Genomic DNA, 19,180 nt, shown 5'->3' with positions numbered 1-19,180 from the left:
GGCGATCATAATCCGAACCGTTCATCTCGCTTGTGTCGTTGAACAGTCACTCTCACCGAATATAAAACCATTTTCTTTATTCTGCGACGAACTACATTGAGGATTTAACCCATAAGCAGGGAATTTCATAAACTGAAAATAAATAAATGAAGAAAAATGGATTATTATTGTTTCGGTGATCCGTTTCGCTATTTGCAGCGACGCAGTTTCATCAATCACCAATAGGGAAATAACCTTATTATGATAATTAATTAATGTTTCTACCCACTCTTCCTGAGGGAAACTAACTAAACTGAGAAGAAAAAGAACCAAAAAACTTCCTCAGTTGACTCCATAGACCCACTTCTCTGCATTGCTCGTGTAACTAACCAATTCTTCTGGTTTGAACCACAAGCCGATTTCGTCCTGGGCGGTCTCAGGGCCATCGCTTCCATGGATGATATTTCTGTAAAGCAGAACACGATTCAGATCGCGATGAAAGCCCATGATCTCTGGCTGTGTTAGGAACAATTTGGGTAGGGATTCGAGGAAAAAGAAAATGTAAGGTGTGTGTATCCACAATTTGTAAGTGTGTTTTCCTTCGTTTTCTTTTCCCTGGACAGATCCCTCAACAAGTTTTTGATCCAAATACACCTTTGGAGCACAGCTTTGGAAGTGAAAGATTACTTCGTAAGACAAGAAATGGGAAAACTAAGCACTGATTTGAAATTGTACCTTCCAACTGTTGGGAATGCCTTGTTTATGCCTTGTATTCTTTAGTCCCACATTGGTTAACTATGTTGCTCCTATTTATGTAGCCTATTATAAATAGGGCTTTTGGGGAACTTCTATGGTATCCTTTTGGGGCTGTCATATTGGTGGCCTTTCTAGACGAGTTACGGATCATAGCCGGCTCTTTGTATCTCTTCTTCACGTTGGTTAGTGAATCCTCTCTCTCCTCGCCCGTGGACGTACCCAATTTGGGGAACCACGTATATCTTGTGTCTTTGTGATTTCTTGTTTAGTTTTCAATTTCTCGTTCTTAGCTTGCATTCATAGCGTTCGTTACAACAAACTGGTATCAGAGCCTTAGGTTGCAAAAAACTAGGGTTTCGTTTCCGATTGTGGCTATGGCGGCTAAATTTGAGATTGCGAAGTTTGATGGGCAGAGCAGCAGTTTCAGTCTTTGGAGAGTAAAGATGAAGGCTCTGCTAACCCAACAAGGATTGCACAAGGTTTTGTTAGGCAAGACTAGTTCTGGAATCAAAGAGGAAGATTGGGATGATACGGATGCCAAAGCTCTGAGTTCTATTCAGTTGAGTCTGGCAGATGACGTTCTTCGCGAGGTGGAAGAAGAAACTTCAGCAGCAGGAATTTGGCTGAAGTTGGAAGGCATATATATGACGAAGTCGCTCACCAACAGGTTATATCTCAAACAACGTCTTTATACGTTTCGTATGCGAGAAGGTATACCTGTTAAAGATCATTTAGACGAGTTCAACCGTATTATTATGGATCTGAAAAATATTGATAGTAAAATTGAGGATGAGGACCAAGCCCTAATTTTGCTATGTTCTTTACCACTTTCGTATGAGCACTTTGTTACAACCCTATTGTATGGCAAAGACACGATATCCATGGAGGATGTTAAGGCCAGCCTATATTCGAAAGAATTGAGGAAAAAAGTGTCAGGTGAGGGTGATGCCCATGCGGAGGGTTTATTTGTTAGGGGAAGAACAACAGAAAGGGTGGAGTCGAGTAATAGGGGAAGATCCAAGTCATCAGGTAAGAAGAAGGGAAAGTGTAATTATTGCAAGAAACCCGGGCACTGGAAAAGTGACTGTTTAAAACTCAAAGAGAAGGAAAAAGAAGACCAGAAAGGGGGTAAAGTAATTGCTGGAATTGCTGAAAGTTCAGATGAGTCAGATAATGTGTTATCAGTTACAGAGGGCGATTCTCGCTCTAATACCGAGTGGATTCTAGATTCTGGATGTTCATACCATATGTGTCCGCATAGAGAGTGGTTTTCTACTTATGAGGCGGTCAATGGTGGTACAGTTTTGATGGGCAACAACATGGCCTGTAAGACTGTTGGTTCAGGAACGATTCAGCTTAGGATGCATGACGGTATTGTTAGGACTTTATCTGAGGTTCGACATGTTCCGGATTTGAAGAAAAATCTTATATCCCTGGGTGCTCTTGATTCTCATGGTTGCAAATTCCTCGGTGAAGGTGGAGTTTTGAAAGTCTCAAGGGGTGCATTAGTACTGATGAAGGGTCAAAAGCGTGGTAACCTTTATACACTCCAGGGCAGTACAGTTTTAGGTGCTGCAGCAACGGTTGCTTCATCCAAGGTTTCAGATTCAGACTTGACTCGTTTGTGGCATATGCGCCTTGGGCATATGAGCGAGAGGGGGATGACGGTTTTGAGCAAACAGGGTTTGCTATGTGGCCAGAAAATTGAGAAGCTGGATTTCTGTGAGCATTGTGTTTACGGCAAGCAGTGCAGGGTAAAATTCAGTACAGCTGTTCATCGCACCAAAGGCACGGTGGATTATTTTCACTCGGATCTTTGGGGTCCCGCAGAGGTAACTTCTAAAGGTGGTTTTCGATATTTTATGAGTATTATAGATGATTTCTCTCGTAAAGTTTGGGTGTATATGTTGAAACATAAGAGTGACGCCTTTAATACATTCAAACAGTTTAAAACTTTGATTGAGAATCAGACTGGTAAGAAAATAAAACGTTTGAGAACTGACAATGGTATGGAGTTTTGTCTTGGTGAGTTTGATAGGTTCTGCAGTGATGAGGGCATTGTGAGGCATCACACAGTGAGAAAAACCCCTCAGCAGAATGGTGTGGCTGAACGAATGAACAGGACTCTTTTGGAGAAGGCACGTTGTATGTTGTCCAATTCCGGATTGGGCAAAGAATTTTGGGCTGAAGCCGTTTCCACAACATGCTATTTGGTGAACAGGTCTCCGTCGACTGCTATTGAGTGTAAGACTCCGTTTGAGGTATGGTCAGGTCATCCGGCTGATTATTCTGTGTTGCGTGTTTTTGGGTGTCCAGCTTACGCTCATGTCAATGAGGGTAAATTGGAGCCACGGGCCAAGAAGTGTATTTTCTTGGGTTATGCAGCAGGTGTCAAAGGGTACAGGTTGTGGTGCTCTGATGATTTGAAGTTTTTGATCAGTAGGGATGTGACTTTTGATGAAAATTATCTGATTAAGGGGTCTAAGCAGGTTGATGATACAGTTCAGGAACATAGTGTTCCAAAGCAGGTGGAGTTTATGGGTGAATCTTTCGACTCAGGGAAGAAGCATATTGAGAAGCCAATTGAAGAGGAGTTCAAGAGTTCAGACACAGAGGTTAATGCGTTAGTTGAGCAACCACGCACTATTGCTAAAGATAGGCCAAGGAGGGAGATTCGGCCTCCTGAAAGGTATTCGGCTTATTCTGAGATGGTGGCCTATGCTTTATCAGTTGCTGAGACAGTTGAGTATGAAGAGCCTTCCAGCTATACGGAAGCTATTTCGAGCACTGAGTCTGCACAGTGGTTTGTTGCTATGAATGAGGAGATTGAGTCTCTTCAGAAGAATCAGACATGGGAGTTAGTAGAACCGCTGAAAGGGAAGAGGATTGTTGGATGCAAGTGGATCTTCAAGCGCAAACCAGGTATTCCAGGGGTAGAAGACGCTCGGTTTAAAGCTCGGCTAGTGGCGAAAGGATACAGCCAGAAGGAGGGTGTTGATTACAATGAGGTATTTTCACCAGTTGTAAAACATAGTTCCATTCGCACTATACTTGCTATTGTTGCATGTTATGATCTTGAGTTAGAGCAACTTGATGTCAAAACTGCGTTTTTGCACGGCGAGCTTGAAGAACAGATTTATATGCGTCAGCCTGAGGGATTTGTTGTTTCTGGTAAGGAGGATCACGTTTGTTTACTTCGTAAGTCTTTGTATGGCCTCAAACAATCCCCTAGGCAGTGGTATAAGCGGTTTGATACTTTTATGATAAGCCAGTCATATTCTAGGAGTGAGTATGACAGTTGTGTGTATTTTCGAAAACTTTCAGATGGTTCATTTGTTTATCTACTGTTGTATGTTGATGATATGCTTATTGCTGCCAAGAGTGTATCAGAAATCAACAGGTTGAAACAACAGTTAGGTGGTGAATTTGAGATGAAAGATTTGGGTGCAGCAAAACGTATTTTGGGTATGGAGATTTGCAGAGATCGAGTAGCTGGCAAACTATTTTTGAATCAGAAGTCTTATGTTCTTAAAGTGCTTGAGCGCTTTGCCATGCAGAACTCGAAGCCAGTCAGTACCCCTTTGGCAGCACACTTTCGACTTTCAGCTGAGTTGTCACCACAGTCGGAGGATGAGGAGAAGTATATGTCTCAGGTTCCATATTCGTGCGCAGTTGGGAGCCTTATGTACGCCATGGTATGTACTCGTCCTGATATTTCACATGCAGTTAGTGTCGTTAGTCGTTATATGGGGCGTCCAGGAAAGGCACATTGGGAGGCTGTGAAATGGATACTACGGTATTTGTGCGGAACTGCAGGTGTTGGTCTATTGTTTGGGATTGTCAATTCTGGTGATCATGCTGTTGGTTATGTTGATTCGGATTTTGCCGGTGACCACGATAAGAGTAGGTCTCTGACAGGTTATGTCTTTACTCTGTCCGGAAGTGCCATTAGTTGGAAAGCTACTTTACAGGCTACAGTTGCGCTGTCTACAACAGAAGCGGAGTATATGGCCATTGCTGAAGCTGTGAAGGAGGCATTGTGGATGAGAGGTTTGCTTTGTGAGCTTGGTCTTACACAGGGTGTGAGTTCAGTATTTTGTGATTCGCAGAGTGCTATACATTTGACTAAAAATCTGATGTATCATGAGAGGACCAAGCATATCGATGTCAGGTATCACTTCGTTCGGGATATCATCTCACAGAAGCAAGTTGAGGTGAAGAAAGTGGGTACGGCAGATAACCCAGCAGATATGTTGACTAAACCGGTTCCGGTTGCCAAGTTCAAGCATTGCTTGGGCTTGCTTGGTATTTGCAGTTGATCGCCCCTCGGGGGCATTTGGCGAGTGAGAGGTTAGAAGGGGATAGCTATATTTGGTGATTTGGTTCGGTGGAATTCAAGTCAAGGTGGAGAATTGTTGGGAATGCCTTGTTTATGCCTTGTATTCTTTAGTCCCACATTGGTTAACTATGTTGCTCCTATTTATGTAGCCTATTATAAATAGGGCTTTTGGGGAACTTCTATGGTATCCTTTTGGGGCTGTCATATTGGTGGCCTTTCTAGACGAGTTACGGATCATAGCCGGCTCTTTGTATCTCTTCTTCACGTTGGTTAGTGAATCCTCTCTCTCCTCGCCCGTGGACGTACCCAATTTGGGGAACCACGTATATCTTGTGTCTTTGTGATTTCTTGTTTAGTTTTCAATTTCTCGTTCTTAGCTTGCATTCATAGCGTTCGTTACAACACCAACAACAACAGCCAGGTCACCTCTGATGGTTCCGGGTTCTGATTTCTGTGGGTCCGTGGCTCCAATGAGCTTCCTCCCATATTTTATCACACCTTCACCTTCCCATACCTGTAAAAGCAAAAATGCTAAATCCGGCTATCTGTCAAGTTTTCAGACAAGGAAATAGGAGTCAAAGTTCCTCAAACCATTGCAATGACAGGGCCAGAGCTAAGGAAGTCGCACAGCCCATTGAAGAAAGGTCGTTCCTTGAGATCATGATAATGCTTCTTGGCAAAGTCCTTTGAAGGAACCACTATTTTGATCGCCACAAGCTTAAAACCTTTTCGCTCAAATCGTGATATGATTTCTGAAATCTGAATACAAAGAAGCCTCGAATCAGATATTTCCATCATCCCCCACCCCACCCCACCCCAACCAAAACAAATGATGCAACTCAGGGTAAACATGTTTACACCAAGTTTAAGTAAAGAAAGGGAACAAGAAAAATGAGAACATCATGATTCATGCCTCCCTTTCAGGATTTTGCCTAATGCCACTTGAGGAGGAGAGAGTCCGAAAAAGCAGAACATTAAGCAAATGGCGTCCAAACAACTGAACATGTCCTAAGCAGCTAAATGGGCTAAAAGAGAGAAAATGCTAGATTAGCATGCTATTACCAATTACCATGCTACTAGTGTAACAATGAAGTAGCTATCTTACCAGCCCTCGTTGCACTCGATCAGGCTTAATAGCAATGAAAGTGCGCTCCATCTGATAACGAAGGAAACATATATTATTATTCGCCAAATAAGTGAAAGAAAACGCATGTACAAGTGTGTTGACAAGACAAAGAATATAAGATCACCTCTGCAGCATGAGCCTCCTGCTCCTGAAGCATGTAGGCTGCGGTATAGGCAAGCAAACACAAAGGAAAAAAAACGATTCAGCAAATTTTTTCCGACTAGAGAAAAATAAGATCCAGATAGTGGGGTTATCGTATAGATAACATCCACAACCCTCTTAAACATTTCTCATACAGGGAAAATTGATGTTTGTCATAACAACAAAAACCTTTGTTGGTAACCAGTGCAATACTAGTCGCACATCACAGATGAATGGAGGAAATTAATGGTATGTGAGTCATGTGACTATGTGAGGCACAAATTGTGCGAACATCAGAGGATGAACCACTATTGGAAATTACTTTTCGTACACAAAAGGATAAAGCTTTATCTCAAAACAGTCAAGCACTCGAACATAATTCATCCTTACAAACCAAAGATACAAGTTAGGAATAAAGGTCCATAAAGCCTAACACTTTACTTTTATACCTAAGAATTAGATTCTGCACATACATGGTTAAGGTATGATCACATACAGAAAATTGGAAAAAAAAAAAAAACCACATGGAAGTTCAAAATACTCATTGGCTTCCTACAGGAATGATACACAATAAACTCCAATAATCTCACAGAATAATATCAATAGATTATGTCCAAACCTGCTGCAGGAAGTGCAAGGGCACCAGAAACCCATCCTCCAGAAGCATTTCCGGAAGCTGTCCTTCCGTATGAAGCTAAAGAGGGCACCTTTCCTCTGATTAAAACTGCCACAGCTGCAGCCGCAGCTCGACCTTCAACAGCTGTACACAAATCCGAAAGTAAATACACTTTCGCTTATAAATTATGTACCGTATGCACAATCCAATTCTACCTGATGCATATGCAACGGATGTACTTCCAACCAAGGGAATTTATACAAAATTGCAAAATTAGTGAAAACTGCGAGGACAAAGTCAAAACACTTGAGTCTTTTTGGAATGACATCAACATATAGAAGATATCGGGGACAAACTGATGCTTCCTCAGCCCCCATATCGTTTTTCCGTATACTCATCTTTCTAAGGGCACATGCAATTAATGGACGTCTCCAAATCTTCCGTACAACACGTATAAAAACAATCGAGTAAAATACGTGCATTAGATCCAATTAAGGCTGCAAATGAACCGAGTTGCTCGCGCATGCCTTGGCTCGTTTAATAAACGAGCCGAGCTTGAGCTCGAGTTACGAAACGAGCTCATCACCCAAAAGCTCTGCTCGGTTCGGCAAAGCTCGGCTCGTTCTTAAAGACTCGGCTTGTTAAGGAAATCAGCCAGCTCTGCTCGTTTGAGCTCGAACATTACAAAGCTAAGCTCGGCTCGGCTTGGCTCGTTCGCACACCTACCGATATCGCCAAATTTCAGAAGATAGAAACAAGGTTTACGGAGTACCTCTGAACAACAAAAAATCAAAACAACAGAAGGGGGTAACAGATTCTACGAATGTGCAGTATGAATTCATCAAACGACGGCCCAATTGCAATTGAAACACTAGTAATTGACAGATCGACGGGGATTGCGGTTTACTATTTGCAGAAATGAATCGAATTTTAAGCGAAATGAATGAAGTGTAATAACGTAGAAGAACATGAGGAGGGGATAAGAAAGGGATTGAAATGCGAGGGTATAGCATTGGGATTTTACCTGAAAGAGCTTGATGAGAGGTCTGCTTGGAAGCAGAAAGCAGAGACCTGGCAACTCGAGAAGCGGATCTGCAAATCTGGGAGCTCATCTTCGGTGGTCAAAAGGTGGAGAAGAAATTTCTCTCCTGTGGAGCTCTGGTTTGAAGAGAGAGAGAGAGAGAGAGAGAGAAGTGAGGAAAGGAGACGATACCAGATTGGTTTTTTGTCTCGACTGAAATGGAGGGATTATTAATTAATTTCCCCTCTCCCGCCACGCGGCCCAGGACCTTCATTGTTCAACGATAATCTTCTCCATCACCCAATAATGATTGGGGGATTGGGTGGGGTTAACACTTCTATGTTCCATAAAATTTGTCCGGTCCAAAAAATAAAAATTTTAAAATAATATAATTTTTACAAAAAAGTTTTAAAAAAATTATCAATCTATTAGATATCACTTAGGCCCCGTTCCAGAAACCTTCTTAAAAAATAAATAGCTTATTTTACATTTTCAAACTAAAAAATAATATAAATAAAAAATAATTTTTTAATTTTTTTTGCATTGTATAAAAGATCTCAATGAGATCTTTCAAACAAGATCCATAGTGCATATTTTTAGATTTCAATAAGCCCCTCATTTTTGAACTTGAAATTGCCTTCTTAAAAAATAAGGGTTTTTTTTGAGTACCGAAACGGAGCCTTAGTTCTTTTAGTTTATGAAAATACGTTTGAATTTTTTCTTGAAAGAAGTATGAAAGGGTTTTTAAAACACATTCCACACTAATGAAATTTGCAAGAGCGAAGATAAAGAGTGCGAGTGCGTATTGCGAGAATTAGAGTGGGAGCACCAAGCATTTTTGAAGGATTATGTGACGAAAGTCAGCACACTTGGCTTTAGTGCTTGATTGTGTGGTGGTGGAGGGGTCTAGGCACCACGTCAATGGCGTAGCCAAGATTTCAATTCGGTAGGCGAATAAATCAAATGTTATCAAATCTGTTTAATTTTGTTGGTTGTACTCAAGGATAACATCAGAAATATTAAGAATGTATAATCATACGGGATTCCAACTCGAATTTAATTTTCTGAACGTCCACTCACTCAAAGTGACACCCTTATCACACTTGTTTCTTTAACTGATCTCGAAAAATAGAAAAACAAAATAGTTTCAAAATTACATATAACCAAGTAAGGAGTAGAGTTTGAAACTCTGTCTACCCAAAAGGTTCCAACAAAAACCCTACAATCTTCAATCCCAGACAGATCATGAAACTCCAAATCATTTAAACCAACAGTTCAGGTTGTATTGAGCAACAATTTTGTTCTCTTACCTAGTAGTTAAAAAGAAAAAGAATCTGACGCGAAAAATACTAATTATAAAAAATAGTAAATTCTTTTCACCAGCATTATAATTAAAGACCCATGTGTGGCTGCATCACGATTATATCCAGTGGAGAGAGAGTTATCTATCAAAAACCCATGTGTGGCGGACATCCTTCTCCTCTTGCCTCCCCCCTTCTTTCATTGAATTGAGATCTTTAACATTTAGTACACGACCCATGGCTGCTTCTTTCTCTCCCACAACCCTTCAACTCAACAAATCCTATTTCCTTGGCCAAACCCATTTCTCCAAAACACCATCATCTTCCCCATTTCCCAAAACCCTTAAAATCACAGCCAAATTCAACCTATTTGAGATCCTAGGAGGCAGAGGTCTCTGCAATGGGGAAGCAGGCCTCGATCAAGAACTGAAAAAGCCCATAACCACCCAAGAACAGCAACCACCACCACCACAAATCCCCACCAAAGATCCACAAAAGTCAGCATCATCAGCGGCCGAGATCATCCCAGAAGATGGCTTCGAAAAGGAGCTCATGGGCTTGACTGGTGGCTTCCCAGGTGGTGAAAAGGGGCTGCAGAAATTCATTGAGAAAAATCCACCTCCCAAAAAGATTCAAAAACCCACCACTCAAGAATTGGCCACGATTGAGTTCAGGCAGAGCTTGACCAGGAAGCCCAGAGCACCCGAGCTGCCATTGCTGATGCCTGGCATGATTGCCATAGTGAAGAATGAGAACAACCCTTATTACATGTACTGTGGGATTGTGCAGAGGATCAGTGATGGAAAAGCTGGGGTGCTCTTCGAAGGCGGGAATTGGGACCGGTTGATCACGTTCAGGCTCGACGAGCTTGAACGCCGCGAAAAGGGTCCTCCCATGGTTAACCCTAGGTCTGTTATACTTGAAGCTTTGATGGAGGAGAAAGATTCTTGATTGTTGATCTCACTGCAGTGTTCCAAAAGTCGGCCGCCTAGGCGCTAGGCAGTGGTTCAATGTCTAGATTAGGAAGCCGACCAGGCAGTGCCTAGTCCCCACCTTAGTGCTAGGTGGCCAACTAGTCGCCTAACAATTTTTAGAACATTGGATCTTAGAACCATTTTGTTTGTGCAGTCCATATGTGAATGCATCTATTACTACATGTATCGAATAACAGAACTCTGGCTGGCTTGCGGGAGTGGTTGTGAGACTTTCTTTTTCAAAGCTAATTCAATCTGTTGTCAGTTTCTAAAACTTCTTCCTAAAATGCTACCGAAATCCTAAATATTTTTTCAGGCTTTTTCAGGCCGATCAACTCAAATTGTAGCGCTATATGCCGGAGAGATAAAGCAAGGCTTTTGTGTAGTGATCATCTAGTGGTGAGAACGAACCAAATCAGATGATTCTATTTCGGCATCAATATTTCTAACGTGCTCCTCCGGATCCAAGGTCGAAAAAGATTTGAAACAAACTATGTAATGTAACCTATATTTGCTGGGTTACGAGCGAGCATTTTTACCGGACTCTATGAAAGACCCAATATACAAATAGATTAGGGATCCATTTATGAGATGATATTTGCTCCATTGATAGATGATGAGTAATGCCATGTGTGGTGAGCCGAAATATCCGAAGGTTCAAAGGGTCTAATAGGGTCGTACCTCCTTGAACCCATCATTCGGTTGTCTCAGTTCATCTGTGGGTTAAGATGAACGTTGATATGATGTGTTGCTTGTCTCCCGAAGGATAGACGGATCTCTGGGTACGTTGCCAAACTCCAGAAGTTGTTCCGAGCGTAAACGAGCCCGCTCTTGCTCGGAGAAAGTTTTCGCTCGTAAGGGTCCATTCATTCAGATAATCAACTATCGTTCAATGGGTATGGCATACGTTCGGTAGAACTTTTGTTTGGTCGGAGGAATGTCTGTTCGGACACCGCCTTAGTGGAACCTTCTAGAAGCTTCCGGTGATATGTGGGTTGTCTTCTCTGATAACCGAAGTGACATATCTATATGATGTGATATATCTATATGATGTGACATATCTATCTGATGTGACATCTCTGACATTGACTAATGCGGCTCTACAAATCCTAGGAAGCGGCGATCATTAAATGATTCTGACACATAACGTCATCCGAACGTGGCTAAGCACGTAAAAGGCAGAGCCAGCTTGCTTAGCACTTTACTCTTTTGCCTATAAATAGAGGAGTACCACTTCTAGGGCGAGGATCAGATGTTCTATTCCAATTACATTTCTCTCTCCTAACACATTCCTTACTAAGCTTCTTCCTTACATCTCCACTTATTGACTAGTTCGTCGGAGCTTCCATCCCCCTCCGGTTCTGCATGTGTGTCAAGACCAACGCCGTCTTTCCACAGCTCAACAAGCGGAGAAAGGATCAAGAAGATCACGAAAAAATGTAAGGAAATATAGTGGCAAAAATAAAAAAGTACCTTGAGCAACGCAACCTGTACAAAAATTTATGTGCAAGCCCGGACACATGTTTGCAGGTGTTTGATGCACGTGGCCCCACTAAATAATGAAATTCAAGTGGATCGAACCGCTCCGAACACATCAATGTCCGCATCTGTGCACATAGACTTTTCCCCGTTGTTGTGGAGATAGGTCTCCGGGTCGTGTACTGAATGTCTCAACTGGCGACTCCAGATGCATCCTAGTCCTGGAACCACAACCATCAACGGGATTCGAAATGCCAAGGCTCTAAGACGTCTCAGACATGCACAGTATTTTTAAAAGCTGGAAAATCCAACGAATATCTCATCTCACTTTCTTATCGTGTCCACTCTCAAAACCATCCGCTTACCAAAGCACACAACCAAAAATGGAAAGTCTAACAACACGTACACGATCAAACAACACGAGTTTCCAAAAAAGCCATACGTGAGTATTTTTCACCGTTCAGGATCCAAACATGAATTAGACTCAAATAAGAACATAGTGCACAGCATTTTATTCCACCAGGATGTCTAATAATGTACAGATCATAATGAACAAATTTTGAGGAGCCACATATCGGTTAATCTAAGGCGTCAGTCGTCACTATACATATCTGACCTATTCACAACTTACTGTAACAAATACATAAACGGTGTCACGTCTTTCTTGAATCCGTGATAGCTTTTCTTTCATGCCCTAACTTGCAGTCACCTTGTAATGTCGTCAGCCACAAGTCCACCTGAAACACAAACAGAGAGGGCTGAGGAGAAAATTGGAAACTGTTGCCGTAGGCATTAAACAAAACGAAATGATAGAGACCGCGAGAGAAATGAATGCCTCATCCCTAATAACATGCTATTTTCTTGCTCTTTCTTGTAAAAGAGAGAAAAGGGAAGTGATTTGGAAATGAAACACCAATTGAAGTATCATGCTTCCAGTCTCTAGTATACTTGGAAAAGTCATCATTAATCACATTGAAGAGAAAGTTTGATTGAAAATAACTCTTTCCTATCACCGGATACCCTTTAGATATCCATGTTATCGACTGCAAGTTCAATGACAACCTCAATAGACACATCAATAACAGCTTATCAAAATGCTTTCAAAACAGCAGAAAGTAGGGTAATGAAGTTTTATCAATACATAAAAGCTAAAGAATTCATAGGGTTTACCTGTACTTTGGAAGCACTTGAGCACTCGTATCTGAGTCCATGACAAGTCAATATGTGAAAGCAATATCGAGATTCTCCGTCTTCTCTTGTAAAGGATGGAAGAGGACCTACTTCAGTTATATCTGAGAGTAGGGTGGAGTCCTGAGGACTCAAATCTGGTAAAAAATTAAATTAAATTCCATTAGCAATCAATCCCGTACCTTCCTTCCAACAGTACTAAATGCTAATGGAGGAATATTGGAACTCAACAATGAATTCAGTTCGATAGTCCTTCGACCTACACATGATATGCACTGAGAAAAGGAAAAACAACTCTTGAATAATATTGCCAGCTTCAGTGGCACCTAAGTCATGCATATTTAAATTATGGTTATACTGTATAGAGATTGCGTTTTTACTAGGATTTAATAGGTGTATTAAGCAAATGGTTTTAGAATGGTTTCAGTGCAAACAAGGGGAGAAAATCTTTCTTATGCAAGCAGGCCTAAATCTGCATTTTCCTCAACATTCAACATAATGCAAAACGTGCAGTCAAATGTATAGGCTAGATTCAGTACGATCGATTATAGAGACTGGAAAATAAGCTACAAGACTGAATTGCATACCATCCAGTTATTACGACAAGTATGCATCAGCAAAATAACTACATAATCTGTTCTTCATCATTCCTAAAATTGATTCCTCAGTCCTTTGTTATCAAAGGTTTTCATCAAATTAGGTCTTCCTCTTGCCCTAGTATTTCCATTATCACTGATTCCATCACTCCTCCTAATTTTTACATTTGTCGCTCTTTGTTGTACATGACCAAAAAAACGGACATTATGACACCTAATTTCGAAAAAATATTTATCCACTGAGAATCATCAGAATTGTTTGAACCACACGAGGGATGATGTGAATGGCAAGTATGACATGTCCCACATGTCGTTTGTAACCCTAACAAAAGATTAACGTGGAATCGAAGGGACTAGCAGCATAAAAGATTCATTAAGCCACCTGTGGAGAACAAATAAAAGAAGATGCACGATCCATGAAGGACGAGAAAGCGTGGAAGCCAGTCATCAACCTCCGTGTCATCAAGAGGAGGAGGTTCTCCAGGTAATGTAGCCCATCTCTGTCAAATAAATGATTCCGGGTGATAATCGACTAAGTTAGTATTTCGTAAAAATAGAGCATTCCCAAAACAAGCACATAAAGAAAACAGGATAAAGAAGTACACTGCGGATGAATAGATAGCCAGAAAGCTGAGCAGATCTCAAAATTTGATCAACATTTTCCAACCTACAAAAGCATAGAGAGAAAACATATTTATCTAGGAAAAAGCAAATCATTGTGCAAAATGAAGTATTCAAATCTCCTTACTGTGCTTTCAAATGAGCTTCTCTTTCCTCCAAATAAGCCACCGTTGATCGAAGGGATTGTACTTCGGCAGATGTTAACACAACCTGCAAAGTACAGTCAGAGTGTTGTTACAACATATGGAAAATACACTACCAGTTAATGAGCAGCAAAAGACAATTCAATCAACCTTTTCTTGACCATCGGTGCCGGACCCCCACATTAGCTCCCGTAGACTGAACAAGTTTAGCATTGATGCAGCACTTCTAAATTTTTTCCGAGCCCACGAATGGCTATTGGAGCTATGCTAATGCAGAACAAGCAAAACCAACTGAAATGATTTAAAAGTATATTACTTCTTTTCCTCTTAGTTTTTGCAAGTAGAAAGAAATACCTTGAAGGGTTATTTATCCTTGGATGTGAAGTAGAGGGAGTCCTCGCTTGAGGAGAGTCCACAATGGATGCTGAGCCTTCAAAATGATCTGATATAACTTTTATTCCTCGAGAACCATCATCACCCATGAAGCTTTTTCCACGTTAAAAACCTGTAATAGGAATGAAATGAAATGAAATCAAACCTTGTAATAATTGATGTACCCTCATATACCCTGAAAGAAGATCAGATTTAGCAAACAAAAACTTATGCCTCGCCTCTAGTCATATAGTCATCGCCAGCAGTTAGACACGTATGAACTATCACTACAGCTGCTGGATAAATAAGTATTCATATACGTTACACCCCTGTTCAATTCACATTGTGTTCGGTTCTAGGATTTGTAGAGGGATTTGTGAATTGATAAGGAATGGAAAGAACAATAATACCAAAAGCATACGCAGTAGAGGCTACTTTTCCCTTCTGGTTAAAAAATCAGAGGACAAGTACTAAATGTTTGTCATTGAAATACACTCGAATGTTTGGCTAGAAAAATATCTCTGTTTCAATTTCCCTCTTCATAACCTTTTCCCTTCAACAAATATGGGATCCAAACATAGCCTTAAGAGAGAAGCAACATCCAGGTATTATGGAAAACAAAGATGCAAGGTTCAACTCAATAAGACTTGGAGCATTATGCATCCAGACAGTACAGTGATCAATTACCTCAACTGAAGTCCTGAATTTTACGTCCAAAAATGCATCGCAAACTATCATGGGAGTACATGTTTATTTTCAGATGAAACATCTTGAACGACCAAAAAAATAAATCCCCACCTAAAATACTTGTATTAGCCATGCGGCCCAGGAAAATAGCATGTTTACATTCTTCTTCATTCTTCATCTAGAATGTGAAATCCTTCCCTAGTCCCACATTGGTTAGATATGGGAATGTTGAGTTACTTGAGTTGTATGTAGGATAATGCTCACTAGCTACTATGAACCTGAGTTAACTTTTGAGCCACGTTATTAGCCAAAGGATTAACAGGTTGGCTGGGACGATCTGGTATCAGAGCCTAAGAACCATGCAGGTCCCGCAAGGAGACATGCTTGGGCATCCTCACATGAGATAGCTTAATGTGCTTCAGCGGGTACTTGACTCATATTGCTTGGCAGGTGGAAGACGTTGACCATAGACGCAACAAGGACTCTACAACATTAAGTGGGGGAGATTGTGAAATTCTTCACTAGTCCCACAACGGTTAAATATGGGAATGTTGAGTAGTATATAAACTAATACCAGCTAGCTACTATTACCCAATATATAACTTTTGAGCCACATGATTAGCCTTAAGGGTTAGCAGGTTCACAAGCCCGGCTAGTTACATAAAACCTTTTCCTTATTTGTTTATCGCAATATCGATAAATTCTCTATAGTCATATATTTGTTTGCATGATTCAATAAAAATTACTTTGTTAAAGTGTTAGGTGGCTTCTGAGGGGTTCTGAGGTGGGTAGGGTGGATAGTCAGGGTGTGATGGTGTCTCATATTCTCTATGCAGATGATACTCTTTTGTTTTGTGATGTGGATCCGACACAGGTGGGGTACTTTCGTTGTGTGCTATTGTGTTTCGAGGCTGTGTTTGGCCTCAAGGTAAATTTGGGGAAGTCGGAAATGATTCTTGTAGGGTAGGTTGATGATATTGGTGCTCTTGCTCAGCTTTTGGAATATAAGGTCAACTCGCTTCCGACAATGTATTTGGGTTTGCCGTTGGGAGCCTCCTTCAAATCAAAGCTTGTTTGGGATTCTGTTGTGGAAAGATTTCAGAAAAGACTGGCAAGTTGGAAGTGTGACTGACCTTAATCAAAAGTACGCTTTCTAGTTTGCCTACGTATTTCATGTCCTCGTTTGCTATTCCGGTTTCGGTAGCGAAGAGGCATGAGAAAGTTCAAAGGGGCTTTCTATGGGGAGGCGTGGGGGATGAGTTTAAATATCATTTAGTGGATTGGGATACAGTTTGTGCTCCTATCAGAAGAGGTGGTTTGGTAGTGAAGAGATTGAAGTTGTTTAATCAAGCTCTATTGGGTAAGTGGCTCTGGAGATATGCATGTGAAAGGGAAAGATGATGAAGGAAGGTTGTGGTAACTAAGTATGGATGCGGATAGGGAGATTGGTCCACAATACTAGTTGGCCTTATGGGGTGGGGCTCTGGAAAGGTATCATGAATGGGTGGGATGTTTTCGCAAAGAATATTCGTTTGGCAGTTAGAGATGGGAGAAGGGTGAAGTTTTGGGAGCATGTGTGGTGCGGAGATGTGAACTTTCGGGATGCTTTTCAAAGTATCTATTCGTTGGCTTGTGACAGGGATGCACCCATGTCTGCGTGTTTTCACCTATATGAGGGAGCGATAGTATGGGATATTCGTCTTCGAAAGGGATATGCAAGATTGGGAGGAGGAGGATTTGATGGTCTTGCTATCTATTGTATATAGTATCCAAGGGATAGGAGAAAGGGGGTGATGAGCTGCGCTAGGATCTATCTAAATCAGGATCCTTCCAGGTGAAATCCTTTTATCAAGTGCTTAGTGGGGGTTGTGATTCTTATTTTCCGTGGCGTGCAATTTGGAAAACTAAGGCGCCGTTGAAGGTGACTTTTTTTGTGTGGTGTGCAGCCCAAGGCAAAATTCTTATGATTGACAATTTGATTAGAAGGCAGAAAATCATTGTCAACCGCTGTTGTATGTGTAAACGGGATGCGGAAACGGTTGATCATCTGCTCATTCATTGTCCGGTGGTGTAGGAGCTTTGGACTTTGGTGCTTTCTTGGTTTGGGATACAATGGATTGTGTCAAGAAATGTCATGGAACTTCTTATTGCTTGGAGGGGTGTTAGATTGGGTAGGAGAAGGAAGAGTTTGTGGGCCATGATCCCACTTTGTTTGATGTGGGTCTTATGGCGAGAGAAATTCGATGGTTTATGATGGGGTGGACAAACCTTTATCTAGGATTAATTCTTTCTTGGTGAATAGCTTGTACAGTTGGGACAAGGGAGATTGTTTTTCATCCCTTGACCAATTTTTAGACTGGTTTGAGCTTTTCCATTCCGGTGGCAATGTATAGGGCCTTTTTGATATGTGGCCTTCTTTTGTACACGGGTGCCAGCATTCCCTTAATGCCTTTTCTCTAATATAATTAATTACTTGTCAAAAAAAAGATTTGAATAAAGAGCAAGGATGATTAGAAAAATGCGAAAGCAAAACCTGAAACTTTTGCTTCTTTATTACCCCAAAAAAAGAGAGAAACTTTTGCTTCTTTATTACCCAAAAAAGAGAGAGAAACTTTTGCTTCTTGTCCTAAAATTAGACTAATCAAACAAAGATTGGGAAAAAGAGTTCTAACTTCTAACATGAAAATTTCTTCAAACACACAGAACTGAGAAAACCCCATGATTCTCCATAATTACAATCTAAGAAGAAGAAGAAAGCATCGTTAGGAGAAAAGAGGGAAAAGGAAAAGAGATTTATTAGTTATTTCGGTACAAGGCATAAGCAAAACCAAATCAGTGAATAAACCCAAAATTCTACATGATCCAGTAGAACGAAGGTTGCAAATACTTGAACGTATAGTCCAGAATAAAAAAAACTAATAAGATCCATTCAACCAACAACTTCAACAACCCACTACAATTCCTCAAGCGAAAAGACAGCAAGAAAAAGAAAATAAATGGGTACATACATGATACATACCTTTATAAAGATGCACAGAGTGGATTAAAGATTGGTCCAGCAAAGATGAAGGAGGAGGAGAGAGAGAAAAGGGGTTGCAGACGTACGGAAGACTTTTTTGTTCGATGGAGGAGGAAGAAGAAGAAGCAGCTCTCTCTCTCTCTCTCTCTCTCTCTCTCTTATCTCTCTCTCTAACTTTCGTTGCTTCCTGGGAAAGTCGCTTGACCCAATGGGAAGCTTGATCATGACTGGTTGGTATGTTGTCTTGTTTTATCCGGTTTCTTTTTTTCTTTTTCTCTTTTTTTTTTTTTTTTGGGGTAAAATTATCCGGTTTTTTTTAGTACTACGTAAAATGACTGTTTTGGCCCTGCCTCATTGTGAGTCACGCGGGGTGACGGTTTTTATCCGATCTCCATGGCGGGAAGATTTTAATGATGATGTAAATCGGAATTCTGATTGTTTTTGTTTTTTTTGGTAGGTTCCGTTTCGGAACTGAAAATAAGTACTACTTTCTAATAGAGCTATGCTACGTGCACAACAGTTGTGCACAGCAGCGGTTTTCTCCCGTCTCGGGTCGCAAAAAAAATGATCGGAGCCGCTGCTAAATTCTGAAGTGATTTTGAGTGTTTTGTTAACGCCTCTAACGATATCGAACGAATCTCATTTTTTACAGAGACCTTAAACGACATATTTTGAACAAATGAGCGGCTCCGATCATCTTTTTGCGACCCGAGGCGGGAGAAAACCGCTGCTGTGCACAGCTTGCTGTGCACATAGCTTTTCTGTTTTTAATAAGGCAAGCTCAAAAATAATGTGTTTACGCAAATAATTTTCCTAACAATA

At 40.9% G+C, this 19,180-nt stretch overlaps 3 protein-coding genes across 4 annotated transcripts; 1 reads left to right on the top strand and 2 right to left on the bottom strand.

Moving 5' to 3' along the window:
* Positions 1-96: 96 nt before the first annotated feature.
* On the bottom strand, positions 97-8,248 carry LOC131317910 (nucleoside diphosphate kinase 3-like). Its single transcript, XM_058347599.1, has 8 exons — positions 7,982-8,248; positions 6,961-7,101; positions 6,325-6,362; positions 6,180-6,230; positions 5,666-5,833; positions 5,478-5,588; positions 3,604-3,605; positions 97-445 (listed from the first exon to the last, which is right to left on the bottom strand). The coding sequence occupies exons 1-8, from the start codon at positions 8,067-8,069 to the stop codon at positions 322-324; spliced, it is 723 nt and encodes a 240-aa protein (XP_058203582.1). The 5' UTR covers positions 8,070-8,248; the 3' UTR covers positions 97-321.
* A 1,151-nt stretch (positions 8,249-9,399) lies between these two features.
* Positions 9,400-10,527, top strand: LOC131317909 (NAD(P)H-quinone oxidoreductase subunit S, chloroplastic). The gene has a single exon (XM_058347598.1). It carries the CDS (start codon positions 9,517-9,519, stop codon positions 10,228-10,230), a length of 714 nt encoding a protein of 237 aa, XP_058203581.1. The 5' UTR covers positions 9,400-9,516; the 3' UTR covers positions 10,231-10,527.
* A 1,683-nt stretch (positions 10,528-12,210) lies between these two features.
* On the bottom strand, positions 12,211-18,586 carry LOC131317908 (uncharacterized). Of its 2 annotated transcripts, XM_058347597.1 has the most exons (9): positions 18,531-18,586; positions 18,445-18,499; positions 14,635-14,785; positions 14,431-14,542; positions 14,265-14,347; positions 14,120-14,183; positions 13,899-14,016; positions 12,903-13,057; positions 12,211-12,469 (listed from the first exon to the last, which is right to left on the bottom strand). In XM_058347597.1, exons 3-9 carry the CDS (start codon positions 14,760-14,762, stop codon positions 12,386-12,388), a joined length of 744 nt encoding a protein of 247 aa, XP_058203580.1. In that variant the 5' UTR covers positions 14,763-14,785; positions 18,445-18,499; positions 18,531-18,586; the 3' UTR covers positions 12,211-12,385. The 2 variants fall into 2 exon arrangements, with proteins under 2 accessions (XP_058203580.1, XP_058203579.1); XM_058347596.1 differs by lacking the exon at positions 18,531-18,586 and having other exon boundaries at positions 18,359-18,505.
* Between the last annotated feature and the right edge of the window lie 594 nt (positions 18,587-19,180).

The sequence above is a fragment of the Rhododendron vialii genome, chromosome 2a (assembly GCF_030253575.1).
Source record: "Rhododendron vialii isolate Sample 1 chromosome 2a, ASM3025357v1".
Classification (NCBI taxonomy): domain Eukaryota; kingdom Viridiplantae; phylum Streptophyta; class Magnoliopsida; order Ericales; family Ericaceae; genus Rhododendron; species Rhododendron vialii.
The sequence above is the reverse complement of the archived record's forward strand: the minus strand, read 5'-3'. Positions and strand labels throughout refer to the sequence as shown.